At 33.0% G+C, this 22,842-nt stretch overlaps 3 protein-coding genes across 3 annotated transcripts; all 3 read right to left on the reverse strand.

The window, feature by feature from the left end:
- On the reverse strand, positions 1–8,214 carry LOC109706861 (protein transport protein Sec61 subunit gamma-like). The gene is made up of 4 exons (XM_020227872.1): positions 8,194–8,214; positions 6,093–6,216; positions 5,870–5,985; positions 1–303 (listed from the first exon to the last, which is right to left on the reverse strand). Exons 1-3 carry the CDS (start codon positions 8,212–8,214, stop codon positions 5,870–5,872), a joined length of 261 nt encoding a protein of 86 aa, XP_020083461.1. The 3' UTR covers positions 1–303.
- On the reverse strand, positions 8,420–9,616 carry LOC109726033. Its single transcript, XM_020255467.1, has one exon. It carries the CDS (start codon positions 9,512–9,514, stop codon positions 8,519–8,521), a length of 996 nt encoding a protein of 331 aa, XP_020111056.1. The 5' UTR covers positions 9,515–9,616; the 3' UTR covers positions 8,420–8,518.
- Positions 17,490–19,425, reverse strand: LOC109724706 (RING-H2 finger protein ATL13-like). The gene has a single exon (XM_020253618.1). The coding sequence runs from the start codon at positions 19,132–19,134 to the stop codon at positions 17,752–17,754; it is 1,383 nt and encodes a 460-aa protein (XP_020109207.1). The 5' UTR covers positions 19,135–19,425; the 3' UTR covers positions 17,490–17,751.

The following is a 22,842-nucleotide window of genomic DNA, read 5'->3' on the forward strand; positions in this document are numbered from 1 at the left end:
AAATTGATAGAAATTCTATGAATAATGAGTTAGTCAACATATTGAGCATCATATGTGAATAATCCTTGCTGGATTGGAGCAAGAATAAAAAATTCACAAAAATAATATTTACAATTGCCAAAATCTAGTGTAAACTCATTGATCTCAAAACACTCTTTCCTTTTTCAAAAATGCAGTAAAGCAATAGGGGAGAGAGAGAGAGAGAGAGAGAGAGAGAGAGAGAGAGAGAGAACTAAGATAATAGATAAAATCTGTTTTATCCGAGTCCTGGAGCACCATCATGTGGAAATCCATCTTTTGTTTCTGCAAGGAGAGAAATGGCATAAGATGGCTCAGAAGACTGGAAATGTTTAATAAGAAGGAATTGATTAGCTTTGTCCAAGCAAAGGTAAACGATGGAAATGTGCATTAGAAAGAGTAGTGAAAACCAAATTTGCACGCACAAGCACCAAATAAGAGTAGCGAAGGAACGAAATCAAGTCACAATGGCATGAATAACATTAGCCATTAGATACTGTCAGCGCGTGTTCGTTGCAGAAGACGACCTTTTCAAAACTGAGGAGGCTAAAGATATTACTCAAATAACTGAAACCACATATGCAGAATGTGTTGAAGAGGTCAGCAAATGCGGTTTTGCAAATAGGGCATATCTTGTCTAGGCAAAATTTTGGATAATTGAATATTATAGCTGACAGAAGTATTCACGAGGCCTAGCAGCCGACAAAAAGCGAAGAGCATGTGATCAGCCAAATCTTGATCAATTCTGATCGAGCTAAATATTCAAGGATGTTTCACATCAATCAAAATTTCAACATCTTATGCTAGCCTTTCAGTTGCATTAGCTACCTTGGCTGGGTTCCTGACAGGGAGAATAAGTTTCAAGCTCACTGCATCGCAACTCAGTCCAATAAAATATTAAATGAATATATGCTATGGTATGTATGCTATTGAATATATACTAGTGTGTATGATATACACAACGCGTACACGGTATATATACTATTAAAAAACTCATTATATATTACTATAGTACTATACATAACATGCGCTGTAGGAAAACAGCATGCAGAGCCCTTTCCCAAGCAGGCAAGATTGCCGACACACACTGTATATTATATAAACAGTATAATCTACATGCTATATACTTTATAATACATTATAAAACATAGTGTGTGTGTGTATTAACTACTAGTCTACTACATATACTATAGTATATACATACTATACTATACTATATATAAAACTATATGGCATATTATATAGTACAGCATACTATATCATACCATGTAAGATACAACAGTATACTGTTATAAATACTACACACTATAGATGCTATTATATATAGTGGTATGCTATTATATATACAGTACTAGACTATAATAGTACTATAGTAGTATACATAGTGATAAACTGTAGTACAATAGTGCTATAGTGTACTAACTATTATTGTATAGTGTAGAATTATAGTATATATACACTATAGTTCTTTATTATAGTATACATAGTAATAAGAATATATACTATATGAGTATATACAATATAACTGTAATTTTTCTTTGTATAGTATACTATACTATATAGTATATGATAGAACTATTATACATATAGCAATACGCTTAACACATGCAAGTTGAACGTTTGTTTTCAGGGAGCTGACAGAAGGAAAAGAGGCTCCTAGTACATTTCGCTATAGTATAATGTACTATAGTGATAAAATTATACAATAATATAAGTCCTATAATATACTATATTACTATAGTACTGTACTATAGTACGATAGTGCTATAATGAACTATTGTATATATAGTATGTTCTATATTATAGTATATATAGCAATAGAATAATACTATTTTATATATAGTATGTGAGTCCGGCTGGGATACTATCGATAGCACCAAGAATTTGGTGCTATCGAATTTTCCACCGTTAGATTTAAACCTTTGATTATTTTTACCCGTTAGATTATACTATTCAACCAACTACCCACTCAACCCTAGGGGGCCCACATCATCCTAACGGCACATTTTTCAATCTAAGGGCTAAAAAATTAATAGCACCAATAACTTGGTGCTATTGATAGTATTCCAGCCTAGTTCATAATATGTTCTGTACAAAATATACTATATAATACACATAATAGAGTATGTACATTCTATAGTACTACAGTATATCAATATATTACAATAGTACTACAGTGCTAAAATGCTAATGTGCTATAGTATAATAGTGCTGTAATACTGTAGTGCTATATAGCACTATATAAGTCATTTCTATAGTACAGTGTGTATCACTTCAGTATAAAAGAACTACAGTGATAAAGTGCTGTAGTATGAAACAGCTATAATGTACAGTAATATAAAGTACTATAATATAATAGTTCTATAATGTACTATTAAGTATATCATAGAACTGATAGTATATATTGTAATAGCATATATAATATATACTTAGTACATATACTATAGAATATATACTACATATAGAAGCATAGTATACATAACATAGTACTCTATTACTTTATTAGCATACTATGGAATATATAGTATACAAAGAACTATATTTAGTGCATACATATTAATAGAACTATTTGTACATATACAATAGTATAATGTACAATAGTAATATAGCACTGTAGTATAATAGTCCTACAGTATAAGGCCCTATTTGGATACTCTATAAAACGTAGCATAGTCAACTATGCTATACCATAGGAAAATTATCCTACGAAGTGTTTGGGAGGCTCAATAGAGCAACTATTTTTTGAAGTATAGTTAAAACTATGGCACATAATGGAGTAAAATAATAATTCACTCCAAGCAAAAGAAAAAAAGTCCATTTAAACTAAAAAATTTCAAATTATAGTATTACTATAGTATAGAACTATTGTATGTATACTATAATATAATGTATTATCGCAATATAATACTATACTATAATAGTTCTACAGTACAATAGTGCTATAATACTATAGCACTATATTATTTATACTATAGAATATATAATTTGAAATTTTACTAACAGTACTACATTAGTATATCAACTATAAAATTCGTATAACTATAATGTACTACATAGCATACAATGCAATATTATATCTACTATAAATTCCANGCAATATAATACTATACTATAATAGTTCTACAGTACAATAGTGCTATAATACTATAGCACTATATTATTTATACTATAGAATATATAATATATACAGAACTATATTGAATATATGTATAGTTCACATTCAGCACTAATGAGGTATGTATAACTATAATGCAGTAGTATATATATTATTATATATTCTATAGTACAATACTATAGCATAATATAATACATAGTATACTATAGCATATTGTTGTAAATACTAACAGTACTACATTAGTATATCAACTATAAAATTCGTATAACTATAATGTACTACATAGCATACAATGCAATATTATATCTACTATAAATTCCATATTACTATATTCTATGTAGTATGCTATATAAGTAAATATAGTTTACATCTATACTATAGTATACAGTGCAAAGAATGTAAATTATAGTACACTACAACAAAGTATGCCTTATACTACAGTATATACACTAAAGTTAATGTATATAATACGTGCTACTATATAGTATAATATATAGATAATAATAGTGTTATAGTAATACATACGGACTGTTCGAACTTCGTATTTTGGAGGAAACTTTTTTTTTTTGAGAGGAAAGCCCGTAAACAAATGTTATTAAATATTGACAGCATACATGTGGCAAAAGAATCACTCAAAAGTGGAGTGGTAACGTTGCATGGCTCCATTAACCCAACATAACTGAAAGAGGAAATAAAGAAAAAGGAGCCAAGAGCCGGAACACAACAGTCTAAACAGCAAGCTTTGGAGAAGATGGGCACCAAACCCAGAGAAAGAGTGGAAAGCAACCACGAGAAAGAAAAAGAAAGAAATAACAAGCTGAAAGCCAAACCTAAAACACTTGAAGAGCACTCAAACAAAGTTACCAAGCTAGCCGAACACATGACCATTGACCAGCTATACGTGATTCATGTTAAAACAGAAACAAACAAAACTTTGAATAAACTGGTACAACTGGTTTCGAGAACACACGAAACAGAGCTATCTGCTTGACAGAAGAGAATGCACATGAGTCGCCACCAGAACAAGGGAATAGAAAGTTTCATGCACACATGTTTGGACTAAAACAAATATGTTGAATAAAGTATGCATGAATGCCAAGTGTTGTTGCCCCACCTCCAAGCTTCACACCGGCAGACGTCATCGGAGAAAGTCACTTATTGTCACATAGATCAGTCAGTCATCAGAGACATCAAAAGCTCTGTCAAACATTTCCAAACTGATGGGAAGTCAATCAATGGCCACCGACTAAGCTTTCTCGAGAGTCTATGCGACATGAGAAACCTCGTACAGGCCCCGAAAACCCTGTAACATAGTTCTCCAAAACATATGTACAGTAGTACGAAGAAAAAGGCAAGATGATAGAGGATAGAGAGGAGATGATGGAGGAAAGAGAACAAAGATGAGTAGAGAGAAGGGAGATGGAAGAAAAATAGGTAGTGAGAGAAGAAGTGTAAGCTGGGGAAGAGGGAGTAGGGAGCGCTCGTTTCAGTTCCCCTCCATGGGAGCATTGGGAGGGGGGTTAGAGCTCCCTCGTTGCGAGAACACAACTATTGCACTATGTATGACCAATCTCCTGAGTTAATTCTCACTTGGTATTTTGCACTTTGCAATTTCAGATTGATAAAACCTCCGATGGTTTAATTTAACAACGCAAAGGTTAAGAAGCATGTCAGAACTGATGGAATTTCATTTTCCCTCCATATTTCATACTTAGGAAAGTTTACGGAAAGGCCAACTTCGTACAGAAGAAATAAACAGAAACAGAGATAAAAAAAAATTCTTGGAACTAATAGCTAATGAAATGGCAGCGATGTAACATAAACACATATAGCATGTACCAGCCAAGTATTAGTAAACTTCCAAACTACACATGCAAACTTAGAGGTATCCTTCATCTCCTATTGAGCTATGTTGCAGAAGCAAATTAAAGCATTCATTTTCCTAAACCAAACAAAATAAATTAAGGCTTATGCTAACATATCCTTAGAAAAAGATGAGGAACTCTGTAACAGTACACTCCTAAAAAGCTAATTTTTGTTTTAGCCACACCCAGATTAATTCCCTAAGCTACAAAATCAACCAAAAATGCAAAATCCAGAATCAATTCGAAAAAGAAAAGGAATCCTAATGCCATCCATTAACATAAAAGGTAAAAATGTATCCATTAACATAAAAGGTAAAAATGTATGGACACCGCGCAACTATGGATCATTTTAAAATGATGGCTAAATGTTAACTCTTTTAATAATTGATACCTCTTCAAGTTTTGTTTGTTTTCGTTCCAGTTATTTGCATCATGTGAAATTGGGAATTGGAGACATTGATTAAAATAAATGGCACTATTTAAAAAACTCTAAAATTTTCATCCACTAAAAGGTGGCAAAAGCCGTTAAATTCAACAAAATTACCGTCAAATTTGATGAAACTCCCAGTTCATATAATGGAAAATAACTCAATCAAAACAAAAGGAAAAGTTAGACTTAACGATTAGGAATCTATTTAATATAGCCTACAGTTTGAGGTGGTCTTTACACATTTTTTCAACAAAATACTACTACAAAATCCGAACAAATTGCCAAATTGCATGACATGGAAAAATTCATAAAAAAAAACGTCGGAAACAATCTAGTAGTCCTAAATTATGCACCAAAACCAATTTTTTATAACAAAATCAGCACAAAATAAGCAAAATTGGTCCAATTCTTAGCGTTTCACCAGTGTATAAATCGCATTACCTAACCAGATCCAACGATAATGTTGTTGATGGGGATAAAGATGAGCTTCACGAAGAACCCTACGAATCCCATCACCACGAATTCGACAGCGGTGCGAACAGCGACCTTGGCGAACTCTACAGTGAAAAACCGATCAAAAATATCAAAATGAACACGAAACGAAGCACTAAAACCCTAATTAAAGGCTCGAGTCGAACGGGGATTCGGAATCGAAGTAGCTTACCTTTGCGATCGGGTTTGTGGCACCTCTTCACGAGGCGACCGCTATCCTTGGCGAACTCCCTCAATGGATCGACCACCGAATCCAACGCATCCCATGGATGGGGTGAGATCGAAGGATCGAAACCCTAATAGAGATTGGGGATTTTGGGGAAACCGCGAGGAGTAGAGGAGAGTCGAGAGATGAGAACGGAGTAGTAAAAAGGAGCAACGAGAGAAGGTAAAAAAACTGAGAACCCCCTACAAGTTACTTTATTAACCAAAACACTCCCAAGTCCCAACTATTAAACGTAAAGTGTAGAGAAACCCCCCCAACTACAATTTTTTAAAAACATATCCAAAACTAGACGATAATTTTAAGCAATTAAAAAATTAGATTTTTGTGAAACCTGATGGTGATTCTATTATAAATTTAAGGGTAAACTTCAAATACCCCCTTGTGGTTTCACACTTTCTCACTTTAGTACCCTGTGGTTTAAAGTGTATCAAGTTAGCCCCCGTGGTTTCGCACTTTCTCACTCCAGTACCTTGTGATTTAAAGTGTATCAAGTTATAACCTGTTGTTTCATTTTTCCCTTTTTATAATTGATTTTACCTTTTTTTTTCGTTAAATCAGTGACAAACTTAAAATTAAAGGGTACGAAAGTGAATATTCAATAAACCTAGGTAGGGCATCTGAAGTTTTTTTTGTATATAATTTAATGAAATAATAACGGAGGAAAAAAAATCAGTGACAAAGCTAAAACTAAAGGGTATTAAAGTAAATATTCAATAAAACTAGGTATGGTATTTGAAATTTTTTGTACATAATTTAACGAAATATTAACAGAGGAGCCGACGAAAAGAAAAAAATAAAACCACATGATACTAAATTGATGCACTTTAAATCACAGAGTACTAAAGTAAGAAAGTGCGAAACCACAGTGTACTAAATTGATACACTTTAAACCACAGAGTACTAAAGTGAAAAAGTGCGAAACCACAAGGGTGGTATTTGAAGTTTTTCCTTTTTTTTATTATTATTGTCACCTTAGTAGGGACATTACCTTCTAATACATTTATGAAATGATTTGTGTCTTATTCTTCTCAACATTGTATTTGGGGAATTAAAGATAGATAACAAATAAAAAAAAGAAAAAGAAAAAGAAAAAAAAAGAATCCCTAAATTCTAAGATTCTCAATACATTGCAATAAATTCGTATCGACTCATTTGCTGTACAGAATTTAATTGGAAAGGATAATCCAAGAGATTGGTATTGCGAGAGAGTGAGAAAGAGTTAGTGTGATCGAAGATAATTTTATTTTATTTTTTTCCAAATCTAATTGCATCCAATCCCAATATTTCAAATCTGATTTGATAACAAAAGGATGCTAATTAATGAAAGGATTTATGAGATTAACTTATTATAATGCATCTTTTTCTCAGTGAGGTTAATTACTGAGCATCATTCTTAGGGGTGTCAACGAGCTGAACACGAGCGGGCGGGGTCGGCTCCTGTTCGGCTCGTTTCATAAACGAGCCGAATACGAGCTGGCTCGTTAAAGTATCGAGCCGAATACAAGCTGGCTTATGAATAAGAATTTAAAAGGATTAGAAAAAATATATATAGGAAATAAATTTATAAGATCTTATCCATTATATTTTGATCTAATGATCAAAATTTTACATGAAATGAATCATTTTATAATTGAGTTGGACTTTATATTTAGGTTGGACTAAAAATCAAGTAATAAAAATTTATTTTATATACATATATAATTATTAATTTATATATATAAATATAAAATATATGTATTCGAGCTATTATCGAGCCGAACACAAGCGAGCTGACCCCAGTTCATGTTCGGCTCGTTTATTAAATGAGCTAAAAATTTCAGTTCATGCTCAGCTCGTTTACTAAACGAGCGATTCAATCTCGAGCTTATTTCGAGCCGAACACGACCTGGCTCGCGAACGATGAGCTGGATTGCCGCTCCTAATCATTCTATATGATTGCCATCACAGAGATTTAATACAATTTTGGACAAATTAAAAAATTCTCATATATAGTCAAGGGAACTGACCATTTCTGAGCTTTTTTTTTTTTTCCCTTATCTTAATTAACAATTTCTAGTGTATACTTCATATTGAGTAAAAACAGATCGTTCCTAACGCAAGTGGCAAAAGGGCTTGGTGGTTAGATTGGTGGTTAGTACCTGAGACCCAAGTTCGAATTCTAGTTGATTCACATTTTTAGCCAAATTTATTTCTAAATGAAATAAACGAAGCGGGTAGCATGCTACCTTTCTCTCTCTCAAAAAAAAAAAAAAACAAAAAAAACAAAAACATAATGAATAAAAACAAAGGCATATCATTGATGCATACAATTGTTGTTCACTATTACAAACACCCCAAAAAGAGAGAGAATTAAAATGTTTCCCTAACCTTAGTTAGGCAAGTTGTTCATCAACACTGGGAGTATGATCATCAATAACCCTTGTGTATGTGAAGCTCCTTGCTACATCATTCTCCTTCTCTTGGCTCATTTTGCACTCACAATAATACACACTATATACCATGCAAGAGAACATCTTCAACAACATGTACACACAAAACATAACCAATCCATTGCCTCTCTTGTTTACTACATGAGATCCCCCTCCATTTGTTGTCTCAAATATGTATCCCACATTGAGAACACCATCCCCTAAGAGAAATACAATAGCAATGAGATAGCCTTGCATCCTTTTACCCTTTGTAACATCTTTTGCCTTGTCTAATGCCTCGAGTCCGTAGCAACCTTCTTCGACAATCGAGATCACCAAACCAACCATCCACACCATGGCTAAGTATACGTAGAAAAGGCGAGCTGTGACCCCAAGAAGTGCGAAAATCGCGATCCGTAGGATCGACCCGTCGGCCTTAAGCAAAGGAATAGCTATCAAGGAGATTGATAGAACACTATAGCCAACATATAGTAGTGTGAAGTAGAATTTTGTCACTAATGGACCCTTCCATGATCCTTTGATTCTCAACAACAAATCCGTTGCCGTCAATTGCTTCTTTGAATAAGTTGTTGAGGAGGAATACACGATGATCATGATTGAAAGCAGAGATAGGATGTATGAGAAGACCATGAAAATTGTATCGAAACGCAATAAAGCTGCTGCCTCGTACTTTATTCCGAGGAGTAGATCATAGAATTGCGGAGTGTTGGGGTCCTTCTCACTAAGGAGGTGTAGCTTAATGAAAAAGCTCAAAAGCAAAGGATATATAGGAATATAGGAGTTACCTATAAAGGAAAAGGTGCTTGTGAGGAAAGCCAAAAGCATGGTTGGAAGCATGAGCTTCTTGTTCCTTGTTGGGAGATAAAGGGCTTCTCTAAGAATTTCCGCAACACCGAATTGCCTCGACGAATCCATGGGAGATGGAGGCTCCTTAGACATGGCTCTCTAAAGTGATAATCTCTTGATCACAATATGAGATGATATTTTTGTGTCTAAAGTGCTTGTTTATATGTATATATTTAGCTTTGATCTCTTCGCCTTGAATAGGACATAATAACTAACTTTTTCCTCCATTTTATCTTAATCTTTTTTTAATAACATATGTGATATGGCGAGAACAACTATAATTTGAGAATAAACATATTTTTAAGGACAAGTTACTACTATTCCAACCTACCAAAATACTAGTATATATTTAGCTTATATCAATAAAGTGGCTTGTAAATTGGAATTTTACAAACCTAAGAACACTAATATTCTCATATCAATAAGAAATACAGTGACACTCAAATTGTTAGCTAGTTTTGAATTTGGTGGTATCTTATTTTATTCATTTTTTTTTTCTTTTAGTCACTAACTCTTTTGCTTAGGTTGGAAAATAATTTCATTAGTTGTTGCAAATAAGCATATATAAAAATCTCCTTTTCTTTTTGTGGTGTGTAAGCATGCTCTAGTGATACTACAATTTCTTGGTAAATCAATCTAAAACCTCTAGTACTCAAAAGTCAAAAATACTATCTACTTGTGTTCTCATTAATTAAATATCTGTGGAATACCAATTATTGATTATGACATATTATCAAGTAAAGAGGAATTATGGATTCAAGTTTTTAGTTTTTTCCTTTTTTTTAAAAAAAAGGGAAAGTCAAACAGAAGCTTCATGAAGCAAAATATCAGTAGGTCATCATCATATCATTTATCCTCTATTAATATACAATATATACTAACTAAAACAGACAATTCAAAATACCATGCATATATAAATAAATATAAATTGCATTGATTAATTAGTTTGATTTAGTTAATTAAGTTTGCTGGAGAGAATTGATTGAAACAAAAGTTGTAGTTTAGTGCATTAACTGCGAGAAATTCGAATTCAGTAATCAAACTGAAATCTTAACCTGAGCACAGTTCGGGGAATGTTTTGCTGTCACCTACTGATATTTTTTTTTCCTGCTTTTGCCTTTTCTCTTATAATTTTTACAGGCGTAGTTGCCTCACATCTGTAGCTAAATTTATTTTTATCAATGAATGAAGCAGATAGCGTACTATTTTATTCTCAAAAAAAATAATCAAACTGAAATCTTTTCGGATGAGAGATATAAAGACATCAATACAGAATTATGACTTAACGGATTGTTTTTTCTCAATCTTATTATATACAGCTACTCGATCTTCACACTTCAGTGTTTTAGTAACTAAATATTCTTATATTTCGTAGTCGCATCTCTCATCCCCATTTTACCATTCAAAGAAAAAAGAGAAAAAAGAAAAGCTCAACAAGTCTTATATATGTCTTGTGCTTCATCTCTTCTTTTTTTTTTTCTTTTCGAAATTGTAGCATCAATACTCCACTCAGAAAAAAAAGAAAAAAGAAAAAAAAAAAAAGACTAGCAAATGGTATGTTAGATTAATACAGTAGGCTATTGGTTTAAAATGCTCAACTTCAATGGAAAATGGTTGCACTGCTAATTTGTGGCAAAAACCGGTTTAAGAGAGCGGATTTTAATATTGACAGATAAATTTATTAGATTTTCTTGCTGTGTATTAACTAAATTTTATCAGATTTATGCATTTGACCAATTTCTTGTAAATTTGGCAATGTTAATATCACTTTTCTTAGTAAAAAAAAAAAAAAAAAAATTCTCTTTCCATATCTACCTAACTAAATACCATAGGGAGTAGGGATGCAAATGGATGCACGTTGTTGGAACTCCCGTCCTGATTCGCTCCGAATCGCTAATTAAATGGAACAGAAAGTAGGAGATTCATTTCTTTTTTTGATCCGTCTCGATCTGCTAAAAATCTACAAAAAAATCTCTCCAGCTTCGATTCGCACTGCATAGAGTGGTAAGTGGGGGCCAAAAATAGAATTAAAATTAATCTATTCCAAATCTATTTCGATTTGACAAGAAATAAAGTGGACGGTGGGAACCCCTCCTGCATCTGGATCCGCCCCGTTTGCATCCCTAAAGGGAAGACTTTAATTTCCCCAGCTCCAAAGAGGGGTCTTAAAAAAAAAGAAAAAAAGAAAAAAAAAAGGGCTGGAATTTATCTGGTCCTAAATAAAACCCAGCCTATTGGGCCAACCCAGTATGGGCTTATCTTTGACATAGTCTAGTCATTGGTCTTTGCCAATTATTCTTTAGATTACAGACAAAACAAAATACATAGTCTCTGGTAAAAAAAAAAAAAAAAAGTGCGATGTAAAAATATTCTATTTACAGTATGCACCTAAGGTAGCATTTAGAAAGCTAAGGGCATTGGATCATCTCTGCCACTTACGCGTGTAATACCCTTCCGAAAAAAAAATAAAAATCTTTGTTCTAAGGTAGAATAAGTTTCACAGGTAACAACACGCTGCTCAAATTATACTAGTTTGGTTAAGATATGATTTAATCATCCAACCTAGCAATAGAGATTTATTTCTCTACATCAAACTCTCTTTAGAAAAGCAAAAAGAAAAAAGAAATAAGCCTTATTTAAACTATAGAATGATTTGGAAATCTTAAAATTTGGACACTTAAATGATACAGAAGAGAGTTAAGATTCCATAATGAAATATCTAGATGATTAGGAGGACCAATATGTATAAAATCTAATCAATTTTACCACAATTTGATAGACCCACTTCAACTAGAAGATACTAAACTATAGCTCATTGGAACAATTGAAAGAGATGGTTCTTCGAGTTGTATTATATTATTGGTATAAGGCCGCGCGTTTTGGTTCTCAAACTTTAAATTATTGTTGTTTTTGGCTCAAACTTTTTAAATGGTAGCAATTAAGTCCCGTAAATCTAACTGACTATATTGATGTGTTACTATTATAAAAATAATTATATAGTAGCGTTATGATTGATGACACGATAATAATTAAAATATCATATTACTTTCTCATCAGTAATATGTTAATATTAATATTTAATTAACTAAAGTTTAAACCAAAGTATCACGCGCCTCATAATTTGGGGATTAAAAGTGTAGCTTATCTTATTATTGCATAGAAAGGACGAGTCCCAACCCCTCAATAAATGCTTCCACTGTAGGCTTAGGAATAACAAGAACACAAACATAATCATTTTATTTGTTGTCTTATTATCTAAGATCTATCAAATTATTAAGATGTAATAACTGTTATTATCTATGTGTAACACATCACATGATGGGCCCAACTACATGATTGTTAACTACCTAAGCATAAAGTCATAGTCTTATTTAATGTGATGGATTAAACACATGAAATTGATGTATTTCTGTATATATTTCGCTTTGTGTTGCTTATAAAAAATAACTTTTCTATTTAAAAAAAACAGCAGTAAAATATGTTGTAATTAATATCTAGAGCTAAAATAAGTTTTCTTCGATTATGATGAAATGTTGTATTTGAAGAAACTCTTTTCAAAATTCACTTATGTAGAGAAGCTCCAGCTAAACTAATTAAATAGATCCTATACCTTAAAAAAAACAAGGAAAAAAAAACTTAAACTTTTCGAGCATTAAAATTGCAATGAAAGAAGAATACAACAAATATGACATCACAAAATTCTTAGAATTTATAATTGAAATATGACACTACCTATATATCCTTCACTCTCTTCTCGTTTTCTTAATTATTTTAGTTGTATCATTTATTCCTAATGTTGATGTAACATAGAGTTGAGGTACAAAGTACTTTTATATCAAGTCCTTACATTGTTTCTGACGATGGAATACCTAAATTGATGATTTCGATACTACTGAAGATAATTTACAGTTTATGAACTTTTTGAAAAATAAATATCATGATTTCTCGATGTTATTTACGTGTCGTTCAAATGGCCATAATGTTAATAATTTTCAACGGTATATATAAAGCGTACTTGAGACTACTTAATTATTAGATAAATAATTACAAAACTATAAAAAAATATAAAATTATAAAATTCATAAAAAATCAATATATTGTTGGCCGGCTCAAGTCAAACAAATTAGGAAGTTGGATATATAGTAAAATCAAAATTTTGAAATATTAAGTAGGCAATGCAAAATAGTTTGTAGTTTAGATAAATAGAAATGATATCTAAGAACACTCAATAAAGATATATATAATATGAGTATTATAAAACTTGTGTTTATTTTGTTAAGAGCTTTATTTAATTTTCAAATGTTGATATGTAAAGTTCCAAATGGTGTCGACTCGTAGCTTTTAATGAGTTTTGTATCATCATATTAGTTGGCCCATAATAATAGTAATAATAATATTGTTATTATTATTCGTAAATGAGCTGTATCTATCATGGAGGCCACATGTATACGACAACAATAATATGTCATATTTTACAACTCATTTACACGTTCACATGTGTACATATAACATTTATAATAGTGCACATATAGAGAAAATAAATATAGTCTTTCGTACTCATAATTAAGTAATTTTCGATGATGGAGTTTTTGTATCGACCATCCACTTCGTTAAATATAATTTAGAATATTTGAAAGTTCTAAAAAATAAATTTTGTAATTTTTCGAAATCATAATAAAGCCTATCAAGGGGGCATAAAATGAACGGTTAAAATTGAACGACGCCCTAATTAAAAGAGATGATCGGGTCCTTCAATTTAACATCGAAGTTATTAATCTTTATTTAGATAATGAATAGAATTTTCTATCAAAAAATCAATCTGTTCAAATTCTTTTACACCGTTAAACTAGCAAGTATTTCATACTGACCGTTAAAAATTGACAATTTTGTGACCTTTTGATTGGAAGGTAAATGATGTCGAAAAACTATAAAATTTGATTTCTAGAAGTTTTAAATACTCTAGATAATGTTTAACGGTGTGGATTGTCGATTCGGAAACTCTATTATTAAAAATGACTTATGAGCACGAAAATAATCGTACTTATATTAATATAGTAGCCGGACTCTCTCTCTATATATATATATACACACACATTTGTATATGTTATGTGTCACAAAAAGAGTACCATTATGGGCACATTAGTTTGCAGGATATATATAATCATCTAATGTATGTGGAATGTGGCTAGAGAGTTTTTGTCATGTAATATGTATGTTTGTTTTTTTTCCATTGGAGCAGTTCTCATAGAAAACAAGTTCAGAAATATATAATAACACTTCTATTCACGTACATAATAAATATATATAAAGAAGAGGAATATGAAATTAATAGATGAAATAGGAGATAAAAGATCGTAATTTAACTTGTTATTGCATATGAGATTGGAGATAAGAGATTGGAATTTAACCCATTATATATAATGCGGGACTTTTAACTTGTGAAATGTTGAAGGTGATAACTGAATCCATGATGGATTTAAAATTGACTCCCGTACCATATTATCTAAAAAATCAAATTTGTAGAAAATGAGTCCAAAAACATATATTAACACTTTAAACAAAATTATTCGAAAAGCACTAACAGTAATTTCAGTAAAACCGTCCTAAATAAGCTTCTAGCCAAAAAGTGATATCGTGTTTGGTACATTTTTTGTTTTTATTTTGTAAATTTAAATTCTGTTACATCACAAAAGCTAATATTCACATTTTGTCATACATTCTATTTGTCCAACACCAAAAATATTACTTCAAAATTAAAAGGAATTTTCAAAATAACCGAGCTAATATGTATCATTATAACTACATGTCTTATCCTTCTTTAAATATCCTTTTTTTTCAATTATTACCATGGCAAAATTAAATTAACCATGTTCAGTGTCATTGTCAACAAAATGACTTAATATGTAATTATAGTAAAATAGAATAGTTTTTGGAGATTATAGACCACTTGCTTGTGAGATGTATGCATGTATTGCCGATTTCTGTTCATGCAGTGTTTACAGGATGCGACCGAACCATCATATGAATGGGATGTCAAAGCATTTTGGGACTAGGTTTGGAAAGAAAGGCACCCTCAGGATGCGAATAAGCAATTGACTATTCTAGCAGTTAGTTGGTGGACAGTTTGGCTTGACAGAAATAACACGATCTTCAATCAAAAAAGCCTGGACCCTTTGCGTGCAGTCGGAAGGATCAGATGTGTTGTGAAGATGTGTGAGGCTAACGTCAAGTAAAACATCTCTATGAACGTGCGAGCGACTGACCTAAATTCCTCCTCCTTTTTTAAAAAAAAACTATTTGCTAGTTTTTACTCGTTGTTTTTATCTTCTATTATTTTCTGTCTTTTTCTCTTTCGAGACCTGGCAGCCTCACTCTTGTAGCTAAATTTAATTTCTTATTGAATGAAAAAGGTAGCGTACTACCTTTCTCTAGAAAAAAAAAAAGGAATATTTTTTGGATCCCTTCACAAATTTGGGGGCTTTGTGTTTAATTATGGTGTAAAAAATTAAACACCATCACACCCTCTATATATGAATTCATGTATATAATATAATTAATGCATTGGGCCCATGATGCATGGATTGCATGTGACTTCTCTATCAATGGTGGCCTAACAAATAAAAAAGAGGATGAGGTTCCGTGATCCCATAAAAGCAAAATATACTACTAATATTATAGCATTTTAAAGAAGTGCTTGGATTAAGCAAAGCTAAACACTTCAAGTATCTCACATTAAAAGATCCTCAATAGGTTCTAACTGAAGCTAGAAGCAGAAACTTCAACTTGAATCTACTGCTTGTTTTCGTCTACTCAGAAGCTTAATTATTTTATTTTTCTGAGCTATTTTACTATTTACACTTATGATAAAGCTTCTTCTAATTAAAACAAGGGTCTCTTCCACGATCTAATCAATCCTCTATTCCGTGCAGCACTCAAATCTTTACGGTACAGACAGTAAATTGAAAACTATTACACTAGAAGGAGAATTCTTATATAATATCTGCTTTTTAGAATGACACAGAAGCTAAATTACAAAAAAAAAAACTTCAATTGGAAACTCTCTAAAGACGCACGGTTAAGGAGGTCTTTTTTTTATTTGGTACTAGAAAACACTCGAGAATAATTAGATGGAAGCGAAAGTAATAGTGGATCAGAAACTCTTCAATGAGGTTTTATTGAGAAGCTTTTCACTAAAATTTTATTTCTAAATTACTGGTGTCATGATGATAGTAATAAAAAAATGAAACTTAGGAGTTAGAAATGTGGGAGGTCAACAAGCTCTAGATTTCTAAAAACAAAATAAAATTGGTTTCAAAAGAGTGGTTGGAGAGAAAGGTAACAAATTAGGACAACAACATGAGACAGGAGAAAGTTAGGGCTTGTTGAAGGATTTCAAGTGTTCCACACAATACTTAAAGAAAAAGGTGTCACACAATACCCACTCCCACCAAAAAGCCTTAACTCCTCATGTGACCCTTAACCAACAAAAATTTCCAAATAATGAGTGCCTCCCCATTAAAGTAGGGTTCCACATAAATTTCCCAAAATGCCCCTGTGGCACCTATGCCCAAAGAGAGTGTGCATTAACTCCAACAGCCTGTATGTAACCAAAGCCCTCATTATATATTTTTAGCATTATTAATTTCTCTGCCTAACCCTAATAAATTTATGATGTTGAAAGAAGCATAGCTAGAAGAGGCAAATAGGTGGAGAAGCTAATTTGAACTTTTGAATCTCTTCTTGGGTGGGAATCTCCTCCTCACACCAGAAGTTTACTCTGACATCTAAAATTTCAGACTCTAATTGAAATTATATAACAAAAAAAATACGATAAAAAAAATTCAGTTTGTTTCAATAAATGACATTACGCTACATATATCAAAATATTTCGATTAAGTTCCATTTTATTATGATCTAGTTTAAGATAGAATGAGTTGTTTACAACAGATTGAAGATGGGAGAATTCACTTTCACATAAAGTGCTTTGGAAATTGAATCTCCCAAAAATAAGAAATTCTAAAATATTAAAAAGATACTTATTTTTTTAGAAACAAATTACCCAAAAAAGAAGAAGAAGAAGAATATACAAAAATTATGAGAAATAAAAGACCATTCCATCATCTGAAAGAAAGGGAAAAGGAGAGAGGGGGAAAAAAAGAAAAGAAAAAAAGAAGTACATCATGAAAATGAAATAAATCCTTTACCTTCAATTTGTTGTCCAATCACACAATTCCCTTTTCCCTTTCCATAACTATATATATATATATATAAGAATCTTAAACAAAAAAAGTAGTAGTAATCCTAGGATGCAAATTTGGTTGATCCAGTTTTCAAAGATGATTCCCCACTCTGTTTTGCCTCCCCACAATCCAGTTCAGAGTCCTCCTGGCAAATGAAGGAGCCTCATCTGCTCTTGAGCACAGCCTCTTGCTGCTGCTGCTGCTGCAGCTGCAGCTGCCAGCCTCCAAATCCAACTCCAGCTCACCCCCACCAGTCTTCCTCCTCGGCTCCTCGTTGCGGTGGAACGGCAGGCGGAACGACGCCGCCCGCTGCCGCGAGAATTCGGCGCAGTCCTTCTTCGGCCGCAGCCACGTTTTCGACACCGAAAAGCTCTCCCTCTTCTGAATTGCGGTGCCGGGCCGCGCGGTCTCGGCGGCGTCGAATCCCTTGAAACCTTCCCGCCGCGAATTGCAGTCGCACTCCGACATGGCGAGGCGGTGGCCGGGCCTTTTCGCTGCGGCGGAGGCGGTCGGTTTCTTCTTCGGAGGCTTGATTGGCACCTTGAGAGAGGAGGCCTCGTCCATTACGTACTCATAAGACCCCATGGAAAAACACCTCCTTTGATCCAAATTCGTGTTGTTACCACCATTGTTACTGTTACTGTTACTGTTACTGTTACCGTCGCTGCTCCCTTCGCCCTCTCCTCCGCAAATCTCCACACTCCGGAACTTGCCGAGCTTAACGGAGACAATTTTCTCATCAGGAACCGCCGAGCATGCAATACCCGCGTCCTCTTTCTCCGCTGTTTTGGGGGGAATCTCGTGGCTCAGGGGGCCGAACTCGTCGTCTCCGGCGACGGCAATCTCCATTCTTTCGGAGCCGATCTCCCTGAAGCTCTCGCCGCCGCCCGATTCGAGCAGGAGCAGCACGGGGCTGCAGCTGCTGGCGGGGGAGTAATCGGGCAGGAGGCTGCTCCGGCAGAGCGGGCAGGTGGAGTGGGAGAGCAGCCAGGTATCGATGCAGTCGACGTGGAAGGCGTGGCTGCATTTGGGGAGGAGCCGGAGCTTGTCGTCGGCGTCGAACTCGCACAAGCAGACGGCGCAGTCGAAGGGGTCCTTGAGGCCGATGATGGCGCGGTAGAGGAAGACGGGGAGGGCGTCGATGAAGGATTGGTCGACGCCGGCGTCGTGGAGGTGGAAGAGCTGCTGGAGCTGGCCCTGGAGGGCGGTGGCGTCGTCGAGCTCGTCTGGGTCGCGGGATGGGGGCCGCAGCAGGTATCTGACGAGCAGGTGGAGGAGACCGGAGATGAAGAAGATGACGGCAAGGATCACGATGATTAGGAGGATGCTGGGGCTGATCTTGTTCTGGAAATTGGTGTTGTCGTAGAGAGGAGGAGGAGGAGTAGCAGTAGCAGTAGCAGTAGCAGGTGGGGGATGAGTAGGGGGAGAGGAAAAGTTGGATCTTTTGATGGCTTCATGAGAGAGCCGATTCATGGTTTGGTGTTGAACAAGGCATAAAGGTGGGAGAAGTTGGAGAAGATGAGGGGGACTCAATTAAAAATCTCTTCTTTTTTTTTTTACCAAGGTTTCTGCATGCTGCTTTTGTTGATGGTGATGTAGAACAAGAGAGGAGGTGTGAGATTGAGAGATTTGAATTATGAGAGAGAGAGAGGGGTCAAAGTGAGGAGGAGGAGGAGGTGAGATCCTTAATGGGTGGAGAAATAAATGGGGTGCCAGGAGGAGGGTGTGTAAAGAGAAGTAAATGAATGACTTGAGTGAGTGCTATTAGGGAGGGAGAAGGGTAGGGGATATAAGAGTGAGGCTACTATGCTATCGGAAGCACTAAACCTTTCGTGCTTTCAGCTTGTTTTCGATGTTGCGATTTTCGAATCATCGATCGGCTCCGTTAAACTTGATCTAGAGTATTTGAAGTACCTAGAAAATAAATTTTATTATTTTTCGATATCATTTGCCTAGTGATCGAATGAGCTCAAAATCAACAAATTTCAATGGCCGTAGTGAGCCCGTTTGCAAGTTTAACGGTGTAGAAATATCCAAATCACGTGAAATTTTGATAGAAAATTCTTTATACTATATAAAATAAAATCAATATCTTTGATTTAAAATTTTAATGTCATATTATCATATTTTGTAAGATTTTTATTTTCAGCCGTTGATTTTGAGCCCATTCGATTACTAGGCAAATGATATCGAAAAATAATAAAATTTATTTTCTAGGTACTTCAAATACTCTAGATCAAGTTTAACGGAGCCGATCGACGATTCGAAAGTCGCAACATCAAAAACAAGCTGGAAGCACGGAAGGCTCCGTGCTTCCGATAGCATAGTAGCCTCACTCGGGGATATAATAATAATAATAATAATAATAATTAATAATAATATTGAACTTTTTTCCAGCTGGAAAAATCCAATTCCTTAAATGGGGATCTCCATGGATACAGAAAACTAATATTTCATCTGAATCACCCATCATTCCTAATGTAAGTGGTAAAGAATTTATTAGTTGGTATTCAAAATTTTAAGTTGAAAATTTAGTTGTTTTATACTTTCAACAAAATTTATTTTTAAAAGATAAATAAAACAGATAGCATGCATGCTTCATTTCTCTTTAAAAAAATATTTTATTTGAATTGGAATCTCGACGAGACGGATTTATTTGATGTTAAATGAGGATGATTTTAAATACAGATGTAGAATACAAAACTTTAATGAATTTGGATTCAGATATAATTTTGTCTGCACTCGATTCGAACCCGAATCTCACCATAACCTGAATTGATTTTATATATATATATATATATATATATATATATATATATATATATAGGAGNATATATATATATATATATATATATATATATATATATATATATGATTTTATATTTAAATTTATATTTTAAAATTTTAGATTTTTAATATAATATGTTTCAAAATATGATAAGGAAAAATAATTATTTTGGATTCGGATTTCGGGTTTGGTTGTCGAGTTGGGGCTCAGATTCAGATTTGTGGAAACCCGCCCCAAATCCAATCCGTTGACATTTCTATTCTTTGCTGCTACACCTATAATAAATAATAGAAAAAAAATAAAATTAAGATAAAAATATACATAACTAATCTGAACTATAAATCATTTTGAATCAACTATCCTATCATTTAGAATTTTGATTTTAATATCCACCCTTTCAATTTATTTGATTTGAGTTGGTTAATGATATTTTGATCTTAAAATTTAAGCTAATTGGTCACTTCAATAAATTTTCAATTGCGGAAATTGCATGAAGTAATACTAACGAAGGCTGTATAGATAAGCGACGCATTCAAATTTTAATGTCAAAATACTGTTGACGGGCTCAAATCAAACAAATTGAAAGATTGGATAATAAGATCAAAATTTTGAAAAGTTATATAACTGACTAAAATAACCTATAGTTTAGATAGATTCTATATATTTTTACCAAATTAAAATCAAAATTTTTAGAAACCAAAATTTTCAATTTTTCGATATTATTTGCTCATTGATTAAGTAGCGTCAAATTTGTCTTGCATTAGCCATAAAATAATATTAATTTTTGAACTATTTGAAGACTGGAAAAATAATATGAAAAAATTATAAAATCTGAAATTGAAAATATCCTAGATCACGTTTACTATGCAAAGGCAAATTGGAAAAAAAAAAATCAATTTAAATATGTAAACAGACCAAGATGGATTAATTTATAAATTTTGAACATTTGAAGGAACATATTTACATATTTTACAACTAAAATTTATGAGGGACAACAAATTAATAATTAATTAGTATATTGGTTAAATGGGAGGTGAATTAAACATAGTAATTAACATGCAACCTCCCCCTTAACCAAATAAATAAATAAACAATTAAAATCTTAAATGAAAAAGCTTATATTCTCTATCTCTCTCTCTCTCTCTCTCTCCTTTGTATTTGACTTTCCAAAAGCGCTTTTGCACCAAGCTCGAAGCCCCATTAAATTCCTCTTCTCATGCAACACGATAAAATCATAGAATATATACGTAGCGTGTTGCCTCCCTATGTATACAATCTTATTCCAATGTGTAGTCTCTCTCACTCTTAATTTGGGGTGATTATATATATGTTTTTTATTTTTCAAAGAAAAAGTTCTTAGGCAAATTTATTGAAATTTGATATATACATTGAGGATCATAACATAGTTCTAAAAAAATAAAGGATAAAAATTAAAAAATAACCGCTCGAATAATCAAAACTACCTAACCCAAAGTAGATGTAGTTATATATATCGCGAGTTTGTCCCCAAGTGATATTTTATAAGTTGAGCTATAATGCTATTAGCAGCGCAAAGGCAATCACGTTATAAGTACATTTACGGCGATGGAGCATCAATTTTAACTAATGACACCAAAAATATAATCTATGGTATTTGAACATTCTAAGAACTGAATTTTACGATTTTTTAAAATCACTTGCTAAGTCACCAACTTGCCAAAAAATTGAAATGTCAGAATTACATAACGCCCTTGTAAAAATAGAGGATATATAAATTGACGTTACAAATCTTATTCTAGATGGTTAAAAGAATTTTCTATCAAAAGATTCTGTGATTTGAATTGTTCTCTACATATGCCATTAAAATTGTCAGTTTTGAGGCCACTTGATGATTAAAAAATTAAATAATATTAAAAAATCACAAAATTTCGTATCAGAAAAATTAAAATGCTTTAGATCATAGTTGACGGTGTTGATCGTCAAAAAAGGGATAAGTGCAATTATAGTATTCAGTATTGTTCATATAATCTTTTTTTACTACTTATAATATGTAAGAAAAGAAATATTACAAGGAAATTAAAACGTTAGGTTAGTTTGATATCATTATAAATTTGTGACACATACTATGCCTCATGTCATCATCGTTGAGATTAGATATTTTTAACTAGTACTTTTTTTTATTTATGTGGTGTAATGACGTACTACATTTAATCTTGCTTTTGTCATGCATCTTTGAATATGACTTGGTTTTTGTATTTAACCATAAAAGAAGACTAATTTTTTAATGCAAATCAATAGAAGAAGAGTGATTCACTAATGAAATTGAGATTACATTCTCACACAACTACTACTCAAATGGTTCGTGAAATGTTGTAAATAAGTTTAAGCAACACCAAGAGGAAGTTTTATATCAG

This window comes from Ananas comosus, linkage group 2, assembly GCF_001540865.1.
Source record: "Ananas comosus cultivar F153 linkage group 2, ASM154086v1, whole genome shotgun sequence".
In the NCBI taxonomy this organism is placed as follows: domain Eukaryota; kingdom Viridiplantae; phylum Streptophyta; class Magnoliopsida; order Poales; family Bromeliaceae; genus Ananas; species Ananas comosus.

What these genes read in the sequence shown, in the direction of transcription:
- LOC109706861 (XM_020227872.1), bottom strand. Translation starts at nt 8,214, where the DNA reads ATGAAGTATACACTAGAAATT. An exon ending in TGAAGTATACACTAGAAATT is followed by an intron (nt 6,217 to 8,193) that starts GTTAATTAAGAT and finishes AATCTCTATTAG; the next exon opens with GGTTTCGATCCTTCGATCTC. An exon ending in CCACAAACCCGATCGCAAAG is followed by an intron (nt 5,986 to 6,092) that starts GTAAGCTACTTC and finishes TTTTCACTGTAG; the next exon opens with AGTTCGCCAAGGTCGCTGTT.
- LOC109724706 (XM_020253618.1), bottom strand. Translation starts at nt 19,134, where the DNA reads ATGAATCGGCTCTCTCATGAAGCCATCAAAAGATCCAACTTTTCCTCT.
- LOC109726033 (XM_020255467.1), bottom strand. Translation starts at nt 9,514, where the DNA reads ATGTCTAAGGAGCCTCCATCTCCCATGGATTCGTCGAGGCAATTCGGT.